Genomic DNA, 14,481 nt, shown 5'->3' with positions numbered 1-14,481 from the left:
CAACAACACCAAAGTAGTCTCTAGAGCAGAGGATAGCCTACTGCTAATTTAGGACCTGGGATAACACAAAAATTAAATGTTGAAAAAAAATCCAGAATGGCTAGATACACCACAGTAGTACCTGCCTTGGAAAAATCAAGAGTCAGGTTATGTGCAGGCATCTCTGCAAGGGGAGCACATCAGGTGCCAAGCATCCCAAGAGGCCACTGCTAACATGACTGACATGCAGCATTTGGGGCAAAAGTGGCAAATTTTGGCAGTTGCATGATACAGCCTGAACCCTTAAAGAGATGTATTACCACTAAAGACAAACTTCCTCCCAAACCTTTCACACATCCTCCAAACCCAACAAAGATACATCAAAAAACTTGAGCAATTAGTTATACCGTTACTTTACCCGAGCTCTCTTTTTCCGATGAGGTCCAGAAGAACTGCATACTCCACAGCACTTCATTCACATTCGCATCCTATGCACCACAACACTGTTATTCCAGAACAAGCCTTCTCACTACAGGGGTGCTGGGCACTGCCAGGTCACCTTAGAGCAAAGCTCCTCTTTCCCCAGCCCCAAAGCCACATTATTTTACAAAGTACCTTAACAACTTCCCTCCTATCTTTACAGAGCAGCTTTGTCTTTTCACCTCCCTCCTTCCAGATCAGGGAACAGAAGGGGAGCTCTGACTAAAATACAAGATGTTTCCCTTCCACAGACCACAGGATAAATGAAAAGGGAACAATCTCCACAACCCCCCCTGCACAGAGCCTAGCCCCATCCAGGGCACAGTCAGGCACTGCAGCCTGCTCTACACTCTCGGTCTTGCAGCCAATGGAGACCCTTGGCCCACACAAACCTCTTCCCAGACGGAAGATTTCTCAGCTTCGAAGGCCACAACCTCAGGTGAGAAGCAGTGAGCGGGTCCCACTCCCAGCACTGCCCCTCCTACCCCAGCACCACAAACATTACCTCTTTCATTCCTGCTCTAGGCCAGGGTTATTTTTACTGAGAGCCCCGAGGCTCAGGCAGTGCAGCCTCACTGGGAACAGACGCCTCTGACTCTAAACAGGGCATCCAACAATGACACAGTGGGCATGGACACAACAGCTGGAGTGATTTCCACACCTGTTTCTGTCCAGAGAAGAAAGGTTCTTCAGCCCCTTTCTTCCAGGCACCCGGACCCCAGCCAAAGGGAAAACTTACCCAAGCAGGAAAATTATGGCACAGGGCCTGCACTAACATGGTGAAAGTTAAAGAGGAATAAGGATTTACACTGGTTAACGGCAGCAAAGTTTCTCCCAGCATCAGCCAGCCCAAACTGGGATAAGGCACCGTCCTCACAGGTCAGAGCTCTGTGGTCTTTGACAGCAGTTCAGGTAACCAGAACAGTATGACAAGTTCTCTGCAGGAATCGTTTTCTTCCTGTTTGATGCTTCATCCAAATAAAATATTTATAAACACACAGAATCATTCCTGCCATAACAGACCATGACCTGAAAGGGCTGAAGGGCCCCAAGCAAGGGACATAGGCTACACAGCCACTGGCATTAAACACAGCTCTCCCAAGGACAGAAAAACCATAGGCAGAGCAGAAGTCCATTCAATCCAGCCAGTATCCTAACAGTGAACAAAAACCAGATGAACAGAGAGGAGTATCCTTGCTTATAAGTGATTAGCTAGCAACGATTTTCAGTTTAGAAGCTTCCTGAGGAGGCTCCTATATATTAAGACACACTTACTAAATATCTTCCTTGAACTTGTCCAAATTTCTCTCAAATCAGTATATGCTTTTAATATATAGCACCCTGTGACAAGGAATTCTACACCTCAGTTTTCTGACACACGAACAGCTACCTTCTTCCATCTATTCTAGCTCCTACTTGCTTCTCTTGATGCCACTCACTCATACTTGAGAACAAGAACTGAAGGCATTCCAGCTTCTCCTTGGCACATTATTCCTTTTCCAGTCACATCTTTTACAGACTGGCAAGTCCTAACCTACTCAGTCTTTCTCTGGACAGGAGACATTGCGGACCTCTGATGAACCTCATTCCCCTTCTCTGCACTTTAACCAGTTCCTTTTGAAGATGTGAGACCAGATCTGCATGTTATTCACATAAACCCTGGTCCATACACAGATGTTCTCTATTTTGTTCTGAATACTTTGCTTTTGGGAAGGAGGTCATTTTGGATTTGACTGCTATTCATTCATCAGTAATGAGCTGATAATTTCATCACCTTAAGACTTTGCTCCAAAGCCATAATGATCAACACAAGAGCTCACTGAGCTGCGTATGAAGCTCAAATTATTTTCCCTGCACATCGTCACATTCACCTATGTTGAGCCAGCTGGGTAAGCCAAAAATGCAAAGTCATTTAATTGTTAACTAATGTGATAATAATCTCTTCATAATATCATGTTACAATCCCTAAAAAATATTCGAAGTGTGACATTTTACTTGCTTTCCACATTTTGCAATTGTACTGGTTCTGTATAGTTAAGATTGTGTTTAAAACTCCATTTCACTTCAATTATACCCAAATTTTCAACATAACCCCTAGTTTAATTTGACTATGGTGTGATTACATGTGGCATGAATAAAAATGTATCTTAAGTCAAGTTTGGATTTGACACCCTTTATCTTAGTTAGACGTTATTCCTCCTTCGTGGTGACAGAGGATATGAGAAATGAGAAAAAATCCCTTCCTTAAAACAGTCCATTTGCAAAGAATTTTCAGCTTTCAAGCACACCATCTTGAACAGTCCCAGTTCTGTATCAATGTCAAGGCTTTGCACCTTTGCCATGCGCCACACCAAGCACTGCAGTCCAAGGAAAGCCACTGCAGACTGGAGGTTTTCGACACCAAAATCGACCAGGGTCTTCACAAAGCTGTGCTTTCTAATGAAGTCCCTAAGACTGGGCTGTAAGGCACCTCCAAGTCTTTAAAGAGCAAGATTTTAACATGATTTTATGTTTCAGGAAGCTGCCACGAGGAATGAATTTCACAGTAAATGTCACAACTAGGAAACCGGGAAATTGCCACACATACAAGCACCAGTAACGGTGCCAGGTACAGAACAAAGGCTTTAACGCGGTAAATTAAACTAAATTCTTGCCATAAGGTTTCTTATTTCAAAGACAATGAGATGCAATTATTCCTGTGGTGTTTTACTGAAAAGGTCATGTTTCAGGAGACATCCAGAGAAACACGAGATGTGCACTGAGAAAGAGAAAATAAAAGAACAGTACTGCAGGGCGGGGGAGGCAGGCAAGGGGTAAACAGAGGTAAGCGGAGGATTTCAAACATTTTAGAAGACAGACCAAAGTTAACAAGGGAAACCAGAACCAGCATCAGAGGCTGGACGAACAGGAGGCAGATACAGGTCTGAACATTCAATCATCTAAAAGCAGCTGCACGTGTATTTCTTCCACATGGCCTGGTCAGGAAGTTGTGGAACTTGGAAAACTCCATTGCAAACAACTTCAGAGGCATGCTAATCCCTACTGCTTCACCATGCTGCCTGAAAAGTCCCTCCCTCTCCCCACCCCAGCCCTTCTGCTCCCTCAGAGGCATCAAACAAGAATTCTCACTGCCACTGTGTGAGCCTTTACTCTGAAGGATCTCCGGCGCATCAGTCTGGAATGGTCCATGCAGTTCTGAATGACAGAACATTTTAAACAGTGTGAGTTTGGGGCAAAGTGACTCGATCACTCGTAACACATGTGCGATCTACACAGCCAATAATCTCTGGCCAGGGACTTCAAGATCACATTACCTGTCACTTGCAAAAAAATCTCCAGGAATCTGAATTTGAAAACCTGTATTTCAGTATTTTCAGAGAAAAATTACACAAAGAGAATGTATATTCCTCAATATACATCGACTCTCACATACTGATTTCAAAAAGGTCCAATTTTTGTCTAATACGGCCTCTAGCTCCCACTGTAGAAATTGAAAACAGTTCCCTGTCCACATCAAGTCTCATCTCTCTTACTATCCAAGCCCAGCTACAGATAAAGCACACTCACCTCAGCTCAGCTCTCGCAATAACATTCCAGGTTAAATACAGTTCCAACTCTGTAGGGCACGGAGAGTGTACCAAACAATGTGAATCCCCACCCTTGCCCCCAGTGTGCCTCTGCCTATTGCTGCACAAGGTGGACCTCTTCTGGTGAAGAGCTTGTGCTCCAAAACACCTGGTTCCACTAGCCTTGGCTGGGCTGAGCAGAAGCCTACAGGGATCACAGCATTACACAGCTTCTTTTAAAAGTTAACTGAAGTCTGAGGCAGGGTTAAGGGAAGAACAAACCAGAGAGAATCAGAGCCCATGTGTGAGTCCTTACCTCAAACAGTGTCAGACTTTCATCGTTCAAGACGGTTCTGGGAGGTGCAACAACTGAAGTTAAAAAACAAGTTATAAAACAGGACCACCTAGCAACCAGAACAGCAAATACAGGTATGGGAGGGATCCCTGCCCTCTGAAGGGATGACACAATTCATATATGCCCACAGAGGCTGCTTCTTAGGCAGAAGCATAACATGGCTAAGGAAGCAGGTTACGCCTTCTTTGCACTGTGAAGCCGTGTTTAGGGAAAGCACTCCTTCCCAGGTCGTATCTCAGGCACCAACATACCACAGCTAGAAATAGGCTTTGTAAATTAAGGCCAGATATTACCAACAGCACTCACACAAGTAAAATGGCACTTCTGCATCAGCAAGGTGGCTTCTTACAAAGTCTCTCAAAATGCCAACTGCGGAAAAAGAAGAGAAAGGTTTGCGGAATTAAATTTGGTTCTTCAAATGTTGGGCAAGAAGGCTAACTTGTAACAGCAGAACTGCCCTCTACAAGGTATGGAGATTGCCTTTTCCTCAAAAGTACACAGTTGCTATTACAAATTTCTTGTAGACAAAACAAACAAACAAAACAAACCACTTAGACATACTGGTCCCTTGGAAAAATCTAAGGATGCCTATAAAACTATCAAAAAGTTTGTGCAGGTAGACATGGCTGACAGCTGAGAATAAGAGGATCTCCAGTACTAACAGTAAGAGCCACTTGGTACATGGTCTGATTGCCTTTTGTGAACAGCCAGAGCCAGAAAGGTACATCCTCTCTTAGTACAGTTGGTAAAGTTTTTTTTCTCCTTCCTACTTTTTGGCGTTTGTTTTGTATCGGGGAAGGGGGTGGTGTTTTCCCCCCAAAAACGTTTTAAGCATTAACACAGAGGAAGTGTCCAAATGCATCCCAGTAACACATCATTTAGACACAAACTAGGGGACAGCAAGTGGGACAGCTTCCTGAGAACAAGTATTTTGCCACCTCCACCAAGTAGCCCTTAGCTAATTTAATTAGCCCAGACTCCCTTCTTAGTCCATTCAGGGGCCCTACAAGGACAGTGTAACTACCTACTGCTGTCTTTTCAGAGCAGCTTTACTTTCCCAGGCAGCGGAAAGACCTGTTCAGACACACTCTCTCATCATGGTGGGAGCCATGAGTTACAGCTGCACAGGCTGAGGGGGTGATCAGTCTTACCAGTTTCAGTGGGATGAAAGACCCCCTGCAGAACATGGCGGTCTGGAAAATGAACTCTCAACACCACCTAAAACAGATACAAAGCACATTAAGCCAGTGGTTTATCACTGCTGTGTAACACCTATCCCTGGCTTAGAATCTGCAAGTTGGTTTTTTGTTGTTTTTTTTTTTAATGGGGAGATCCGAGGTGTTTACAGGGATAGAAAAGCAACCTGGCTAACAGTGCTATGCAGCTTCTCACGGAATAAGGGCTGTCTGGCTTTCAAAAGGGGCAAAAGAGCTCATCTGTCAAAGCACTATGATGTAAAATGCAGCAGCACTTGCTCAGAGAGCAGGAGCTCCCTGTGCTAAATGATGCACAAACGACAAAGACAGTCCCTCATGGACAGGTGGAGACAGTTTACTGGCATCCTAAACTGTCCAGAGCAGTAGGAATCTGCCTGACATACCTCTGACCTTTGTATTTCCAGCTCGGTCAGAAAGCACTTAACTTGAGAACTGCACAAGGATCATATTTACAGAGTAAAATAAATCCAACTTGTAACATCTGATCGTTCAACTTTCAATGGGATTCTAACAAAATGTCTACAGAGAGGCAGGTAGGAAGGCTCAGTCATACAGACTGATGTGTGCACAACAGAAAGGTTTTGAGACATCTGGAACAGAACAGAAGCAACTATACTGCCTGTCACTCAACCACACTACAGTACAGCTGTTTTCACATGGCACAACTGTTATTCAAGTCCCACAGACAATTAATAGGGATGGGAATTTGAAAAATCTTCCTATAAGTAGCTTACGAGCCTGTTGATCACAACTGAATCTCAAGTTACTCAATCCCCAAGTCTGGACTAGCCAGAGGGATTGGAAAATGAACAAATATTACCTTTGGGTAACGCTTCAACTTCTCCTTCAGCTGGGACTCCTTCAAAGACTTTGTCATCAGTGGAGCTTCTTCCAGGCATTTCCTACAGACATGGGAAGAAGGCAAGTTGTCTGTAGTTTTACGATATATTTTTACTTTATTAAGATAGCAGAAGGCCCAAGCAGGGCTGATGAGAACTGCTCAACTGGTCCATGCATGTACAACAGCATCTTCCCCACCTCCTGAAACTACTGAGCATCAGCAACAATACTATATAAAATTACTTTTATTGTACAAGTTTAGAAGTAAGCTCACGACAGCAGACGCAAGAAAAGATCCTAAGAAAAGGAGGAGAAGGTCTGCTTAAACTACTCAAGAAGAGATAGACTTATTAATCCAATAAAGTAGAGACTAAGTTTGGACATGATTACTCCACAGAGGCAGAAGAGCTACTGAGCTTGAAAAACAATGCTGGCACAAAAAATTAGTAAGTATTAATTAGCAACAGGAAAACAAAATTAAAATGAAAAGTTTCAGATCATTCAAGAACTGACATTTTAGACTGCTATTAAAAGGAAGAATGGGTACAAAATGAAAGTTTACTTGTATTTAAGATGAAACAGTAAATGTAAGAAAATACTTACACATTTTCCTGTAAGTAAAGAAACTAGCTTAGACCCCACAGATCCCATGTTCAGCTTTAGCACCTTTTCTTTGTATCCAAGTAACTAATGTGTAACTTGCCTTTATTTTTATCCCTGGCTGTAAGGGGAAAAGCATCAGCAAATTTGGAAACTGTGTCTTTTTTGGGGGGCCTGTATTCCAGTAATCCCCAACCAAATGACTCTACATTTGCACCACTAAATACTCCAGATCCACAAGCAGCAGAGCAATTTTCAGGCCATTTTCTGTGTACTCAGTGGCCTGTGGAAAAAAAAATCAACTCCAAGTAAAAAGTTCAACTTGGACTTGGCTATAGCATAAAGGAGACTGTTCCACAGTCTTGGAGAGTTATTGTAATGTCTAAAGGAATGCTTTGACCCACTTGAAACTAAATACATTAATGAAATTCATTTCTTTAAGGAACATACAGATAGCAAAATGCTGCTGTGACAGGAAGGCCAGTTTATCTTCATCTGGGTTTTTATTGAACTGAAGTTCAATAAAGTAAAATCATGAATATTTGAAACCAAGCTACTTGAACAGTGCAGTACATTGTTAGTCAGCTTCCTATAATTTCTACGTGTGTGTATGTGTGTGTGTGTGTGTGTGTGTGTGTGTGTGTGTCTAATAAAAGGTTAATTCTGTTACTTAAAATATAAGGTGATTCTTACTGGCCAAAAATGCAACAAGCTCTCTTGATCACTGTCACTCTGCTCAACAACAGAACACAGCAAATCTCACTCACAGCAGAAAGGGAACTTGCCTCTCACTCTGCAGCTGTGCCAAACGTTTCCGTACATCATCCACTGTGACTTCAAAAAATTCATCAGGAAGCTCTTCTGGGCCATCAGGAAGCTGTTCCAGTAGGTCTAGGTGACACACAAGGGGCTCACGCTCTACAAGCTACAGAAGAAAAAGAGTTTCAATTAGTTTTAAATGCATTGCTTTGCTTATCCTATAAGGTTCCTGAAAAAGAGTAATAGGACAGTATTTGCAAACTGAAATACAATCACTAGTGCGCAATTCCTGTCACTAATATCAGACTAACGATACAGAAGTTGTCAGTGTTGTCATTCTTTACAGCTGATACAGCTGTGGACACAATCCCCACCAACAGCAGCAGGAGTCTATATTGCCAGGTGAGCAGACGGCTCATCTCCACTGTCAGTCCAGGAAACTCAGGGTAGTAACTTTGGCAGTCCAAAGAGAGGGGGAACTCCGTTGCAGGGAGTGCTTGTGGAATCTCTTCACTTACAATATTACGGTATTTTGCAGTTCAACCAGGCTTCTAGCTAGTTACAAGCTTGTTACAAGTATTCAGAAATTACTTCAGTCCCAAAACCCTACCTGACCTCTCTCTGCTCTACTCCAAACCTCCCTCAGTATGTAACCATTTCCTTACCATTCTACAGGCAGCACTCAATTTACACAGGTGCTATCCTTCGTTCTAGAGACTATAGACCCCTTTGAAGTTTTTCCATCTGCCATGCACTCTTGGCTTGTGTTATGTCTTGTGTTGAGTTCACATTCTTTTGCTACAGAAGTAGCAAATGAATGGTTACTAGTCACCAGCCAGGGCCCACTCCATTTCTCTGTACTCCAGAGAGCTTTGCTTTGGTAAGGCAGTTTTTGACCTGTTCACCTCTCCGAACTAAACCACTGCAGGGTTTCATTACACACCTTTCAAAATTTTACCCTGGTTTCTGGCATGCAAAAAGATCCCTTAAACAGCAAAACCCTTTTGTTTTGCACTTACGAAGTACTTCACCCTGAGATCAGCCTTTGCTGCAACCAGAGCACACAGATGCAGAAGAGCAGTTCTCTGTAGGCATCAGCTGCAATAAAGGCACTTAATACATTTACTGGCAACTTTCCCTACACACCAGAGCTGAGGGCAGGCACCCCAAGCTGCACACAGACATCCCTCTCACCTACCCATCCGGGCACAGAGAACCTGGCTGCCTGCTCCCCTGGCCTCGAGAGCGCAGAGCTGGACGTCATGACGGCAAACCTTCCAGTACAACTGGGCCTAGACTAGAACTGTTGTTGCAGTTATGAAAAAAACAAAACAAACCAGGCTAATACCAAGACCCAAAATGCCCTAAAAAACCTAAACCGGAGCCCCAACCACTTAGATCAAGAGCATTTGCCACCTCTGCAGACAGCAGGACCTTAATGGATCCCTCCTCAGGAAAGGTTACATGCTGGCTACTCTCTCTTGCACCCAAAGCAGCAGCTGTGCCTGCCTATGAATACAAACCACAACCAGAGTCAAGTACATGAGAGGCAGTTACACCTCCTGGCTCTCAAACAAGTCAAACTTTCTAAATTCCAAAACTGTTTAAAGGAACAAAGCTTGCAAACATAGAGAACAGCATACTGAAGGCTACAGGAGATGCAGGGAGGACACAGCTCGTGGCTGAAGAGGCTCACAGGAACAACAATTTCAGTAGTTAATCCAGCATTTCTTCCTAGTCAGTTGCCATCTTAAAAAGGCCACAGGCTCTTCGAATGAACCTGCTGTCCATTTCTTCTCCCCTCATTCCCTCAAACACTCTTTCCAATCCTAATTAACACTCAGATGTCCTCCCTCCATCCACTCACCCCTCCCCCAGGCACTGGCCACTTGGGAACAGGAGTCTTCTCAATTGTCTAAAGCACAACACAAATTACAAGGCAATGTTCACCCTACTTGTGGGCACTAAAGGGTAATTTGAGAAATTAAAAGATCGAGGTTATGTGGGTGGGACCTTTGGCTACTTTTAGAAAGTTGAGCGGGGTCAGCCCTAACGAGCGGGTAAAGGAGCCTGATTGCAGCTTTCCCCAGGCCCCGGACGGGGTGGGGGGTGCCCAGCACTGCAGGAAGGACCCCAAGTGCCCAGGACCATCTGCTGGGAAGGAGCAGGCTGCAGCGTGATCCCGACCACTGCCCACTGCTGCTCCAGTTAGGACACATCTACATCAGAGGCCAGAGGAGAATTAATCAGACCTCCCCAAGAACCAGGTATATTTTAATCTCCTCAAACAGGCTTGAGTTTCATTTCATTCTAAATATGAAGTGAAAATAGACGTCTTCTGAAAAAACCCAAACCCAAAAGACTGAGGAGGCATATCCTATGGCATGTTGTGAAGGGTGCTGGGATACAATGGAGAGAATTCAAGAGTCTGCATTAGCAAATCCTAAAGTTACCATTTAGTATTGGCTCCAAAAAGGACTTTAGTTAATCCCAACAGCAGTGGGATTCCCCAGGGAAAGGGCCAGCCCCCATCCAAATTATGGTGACAGCTAATGGCATCTGCCAAGGCACTGGGAACCACGAGATGGCACAAGGCAGACACATATTCCAGTCCTAAGTGTTCACTCCTCTTCATTGCTGTGGGCTCCAACAGTCCTAAAGCGCAGACAAAATCCATAAACTAACTTCCCACAATGATTACAAAAGAGGCTCCAGGAATACTAACCCACTTCCCAGCCCACTGCACAGACGGTGTTTTCTGCAACTGTGATGAAAGATAACCATCTCCTGTAACAATAAATGGCCACCACATGGACATTCTACTTTCCATTATGTAAACTGGAGGAAAGCAAGCTGTGATAATTCTGTCCTACTTCTTCCAGGAGCTAAAGATGCTGTGCTATGGTTTGGCACCCCCCTTCTTCAAAGTCTATTCTTCTACCAAAGCCGAGATGTTAGGCACTTTTCACCATAAGGCTGAAGCCGTATGTTCACAGCAGCATCTACATAAGTGCAGTCTATGTGACAAAGCCAGGTGTCAGGAAGAATACAGTTCACTCTGTGGTCACCATCCTGGACCCAAGGAAGCAGGTAAGCTGAGGAAAACTCTTCTGATTTAAGTGAAATAGTGGCTATTGTGCTTTCCACAGCAGCAAGTTCTCCCCAGAGACCCACTTCCTCCCCACCACCTCTGGGAGCTCTAATCTCATGGTGAATCCGGTTTAAAGTTACCTTCTAATAATTAACATTCTGACATCAAAGTCAGCTTGCAGCTGTCTGTAAACCATCTTTAGCCCAAGAAACGAAGGGATGCTGGCACAGATTTTATCCAGCCTCTCTTCAGCTTCAAAAACCACACACAGGCAAAGCATTAATGGGAAGATTCTTTTACAAAAATGGACCTTTGATGTTTAAAAATAATTTGTTTTGTTTTGGGTTTTTTTTCCTCAGGACTGAAAAGGGACAAAAAGCAGATGCCATGTGGCTAGCCCTACTTGGCTGTTGCCGCTGGGAGGAGAGTGGAAGATGGCAGGAGTGGAGGAGGGAACAAAATGTAATCAATCAGCAGCAAAAGTACCAGAGATCAAAGGGCTTGAAAGCAGCCGTCAAAATCACATGCTGTTTAACACAAGGACACAACTCCCCCAACAGAATCTGCAGCTGCTTCAAAAGCTGCTCTCAGACAGGAAGGGCGGCTGGCTCCAGAAGTGGTTTGAACTGGACTGTGATTCTGAGAAAGACATTGGTTCATGTGAATCTTTCAGTCACCACCACTCAGCCCATGCCCAAAAAGCACAGCTCCACATCAGGCTGTGAAGTCAGTGAAATGATGGAGTTCTGCCTCTCCCACCAGTGCACAGAGAAGTGTGGGCAGCAAGACTGGTGAAGGATACTACCACAAACCCTTGCACTTCTCCTCCCTAGCCAGACACAGTGGAAACTCCTCCTTTCCAAATCCCTCATACATGAGAGGGCAACTGAAGCAAGCAACACATGAGACTGGACAAATCACCCAGCCTACTGTTTAATTCTCCATGCTCAGGGTCTGCTCCAAAAGGTTAAATAACACTGATGAGACAGACCCAAACGTGTTTCTAATACACTGAAATATTCACCACTGCAGGTTGGCATGGCCTCTTTCTGCTACTTGTGCAGTTCATAACTGCTCCAGAGTCCTTCCAGGGTCTGGCTTCTGTTCCTAAACAATTCAGAACTCATCAAAAATAGACTGCAACCACAAAGAAGTCAACTAAGGTAGAGTCTCTACATCACCATGAAAGCATCCACCGTCTTGCTAAATTCCTCCTGGACTAAGCTCCCTTTGAAGCTCCCCAGGCATCCTTTCTTTCTACTTATAGCCTCCTACTGTTCAATCCTGGCTGGATCAGACCAGAGGAGATTCAAACGTCCAACTCTAGGAGGTACCAAAGAGTCAGAAACAACAAAGGGGATCTCTGAACATGAAAGCCAGCCGCAGTGATGAGCCAAAGAAGCAAGAAAAGAGCTGCTCACTGATAATCCAGAATGGGAAACTCTCAGTGCATAATAACAAGGAGTAAGTTATTAACTGAATGGCTCCTGTACTTCATGCTAGGCTACTTGCCAGACATACCCAACCTTCCTGAAGGCATTCAATTTCATACAGCTGCCCTACAGAAAGCACATTTCACATCATTCCCAGGTCACTCTGGGATGGCATCACAGCACTCTTCAGCCATCAGTTCTGGAATCTCAACATGGCTCAAGCTCTTTTAATTTTAACAAACGGTTTTACTTCAGAGACACCAGCAATGGTGAGATGTGCAATTTATCTTTCTAAAAAATAGTTAAGAGAGAGGCAGACTATTTAAGAAGCGGGATATTTTAGATTAAGACAGAAAACACTTCTATAAGCAAGCAGAAATACAGAAGGAAAAGGATGGAATGTTTCTGCTTCATCTGCAATACTAAGAAAATTAAGTCTCAGGGCTCAGGTAACAAAGTGGGCATTTGTTCCTGAAATCTTGAGAGACTGAGGTGTAGGATCTTCTGGACTGTGATTTAATGCAGCTGTGTTGCCTCTATTTGAACTATTCATCAAGATACCTAAAGATTCAAAGTTTTGCTTGCCTTTGGACAGCAAATTCTTCAACTCACATCCTTTATATTTCCTACTTCCTTTTTGAACTCAGGCAGAACTGTATGTCATCAAGGCACCTAATCCTGTAACAAGGGGAAAAAGTCCTAAATCTGGAAACATCTTTTTCCTCATGGGAGCGCAGCCTCAGGCAAGGCAGGATTAAAAAAAAGCCCTTGTTGCCCAAATTGCAAACACATTTTCCCTTACCTGTTCTTGCTCCTTTTGCAGTTCTTGGCTGTTCTTAGACTTCTTTGGCTTAGAAGGGCCTCCAGGGCTGGAAAAAGTTGTTGGCAGCTTTGAAGACGGTACAGCTACAGGAGAGTGCCCCAGATGCTCTCCATCTCCAAAAAAAGGGGCAAATGGGGTAGGCTCAGGCTCTGGGGAAAGCCACAGCTCCTCCAAGCTAGCATGAGATTCTTTGATCGAGTCTTGCTTGTGTGTGCAGCTGTTTAAAGATATGGCCACATCCCTGTGGTCCAAGTCCTTTGGAAATGTGTGTGCTTGAGGTAGGGGCACATCCACTGCTTCCTCCATAGAGCCTCGCCTCACTGTTGGCTCATTACAAGGTACCGTGGCACCCACAGCTTCCTCTCCACCAGATGAACTGCATTTCTTCATGACAACTCTTAAAGACACCAAAAGGAATAAAAATAAAATCATAATCCTAAAAGTACTGTCCTCCCTGTTCTTAGTGTGTCCACAACACAAAGACAACAGCTGACTTAAATACACCCTGATTTAACAACTTTCTTCTTCCAGATGCCTACAGAGAACAAGGTCCAGTTGCTGTGAAGTGTGGGGTAGAGGGTCAGGGGGTTGTGCAAAATAACAGAACAGGGACCCGCTCCTCTAGAAGAAAACTGCCTTCCAGAGAAAAACAGCAGTCAGTTGTAAAGCATAGCTTCTAATCACTCCTGCCTCCTGTATATACTGCAAGGAGCTGGCCAGGAGATCACAGAAAGGTTGTCTCTGACCCCAGCTCACCCCCCAACAGCCAGCAGGGCCTGCAGGGACTGGAAGTTAAGTGCCTGAGATCCAGAGCAGGGAAGAACGAAGTGGTAGCTGATGGCCCTCTCAGAGAGACTTTTAACTTTGAATTGTCTGTTCCACTCAAATGAGGAAGAAAAAAAGAAACAAACAAACAAGCTCTTTTAATCTGCACGTGACTGGTCAGCGCCAGCATCTGCTGCTGTGAGAAGCACATCTGGGCAGCAGTTTGAGATAAACAGGCAAATGCAATAATTTCTGAGTGCCGCGATGTTTTCGTTTGGAATCTTCTTTTGTGACTTTCTTTTTTTATCCCTTCCTCTTTTGGTACTTGAAACAAAATAAATTCAGCAACAGAGTGGAAAGGAAAAATAAAGAAACCGAGCTTTGCTTCTCCCAACCTGACAATGGCATTGCCTCCAGTCAGGCCAAGTGATTTCAGTGTTGTCTTCTCCAGGGCATCTTTTCCTGATATCTGCAACAAAATCAGAGGAGAGCAATTATGGCCTCTGATTCCCCAGGAGAGCATGTAAAGCTCTTGACAGAAAGAAGCCTGTATCCAAAGAAACACCACACAAT

The 14,481-nt window shown here is 44.2% G+C and overlaps 1 protein-coding gene across 2 annotated transcripts in view; it reads right to left on the bottom strand.

Annotated features, from left to right (window-relative positions):
- Nucleotides 1-14,481, bottom strand: part of ASPSCR1 (ASPSCR1 tether for SLC2A4, UBX domain containing) — a 40,021-nt gene that overhangs the window by 13,588 nt on the left and 11,952 nt on the right. For both annotated transcript variants that reach the window (XM_039562530.1, XM_010413377.4), the window contains 7 exons: nt 14,304-14,377; nt 13,123-13,540; nt 7,823-7,962; nt 6,418-6,499; nt 5,532-5,598; nt 4,687-4,749; nt 4,342-4,394 (listed from right to left, as the gene is read on the bottom strand). In XM_039562530.1, the coding sequence (XP_039418464.1) occupies nt 4,342-4,394; nt 4,687-4,749; nt 5,532-5,598; nt 6,418-6,499; nt 7,823-7,962; nt 13,123-13,540; nt 14,304-14,377 (897 nt within the window). The remainder of the gene's footprint in view (nt 1-4,341; nt 4,395-4,686; nt 4,750-5,531; nt 5,599-6,417; nt 6,500-7,822; nt 7,963-13,122; nt 13,541-14,303; nt 14,378-14,481) is intronic.

This window comes from Corvus cornix, chromosome 18 (assembly GCF_000738735.6).
Source record: "Corvus cornix cornix isolate S_Up_H32 chromosome 18, ASM73873v5, whole genome shotgun sequence".
Taxonomy (NCBI): Eukaryota; Metazoa; Chordata; class Aves; order Passeriformes; family Corvidae; genus Corvus; species Corvus cornix.
The sequence above is the reverse complement of the archived record's forward strand: the minus strand, read 5'-3'. Positions and strand labels throughout refer to the sequence as shown.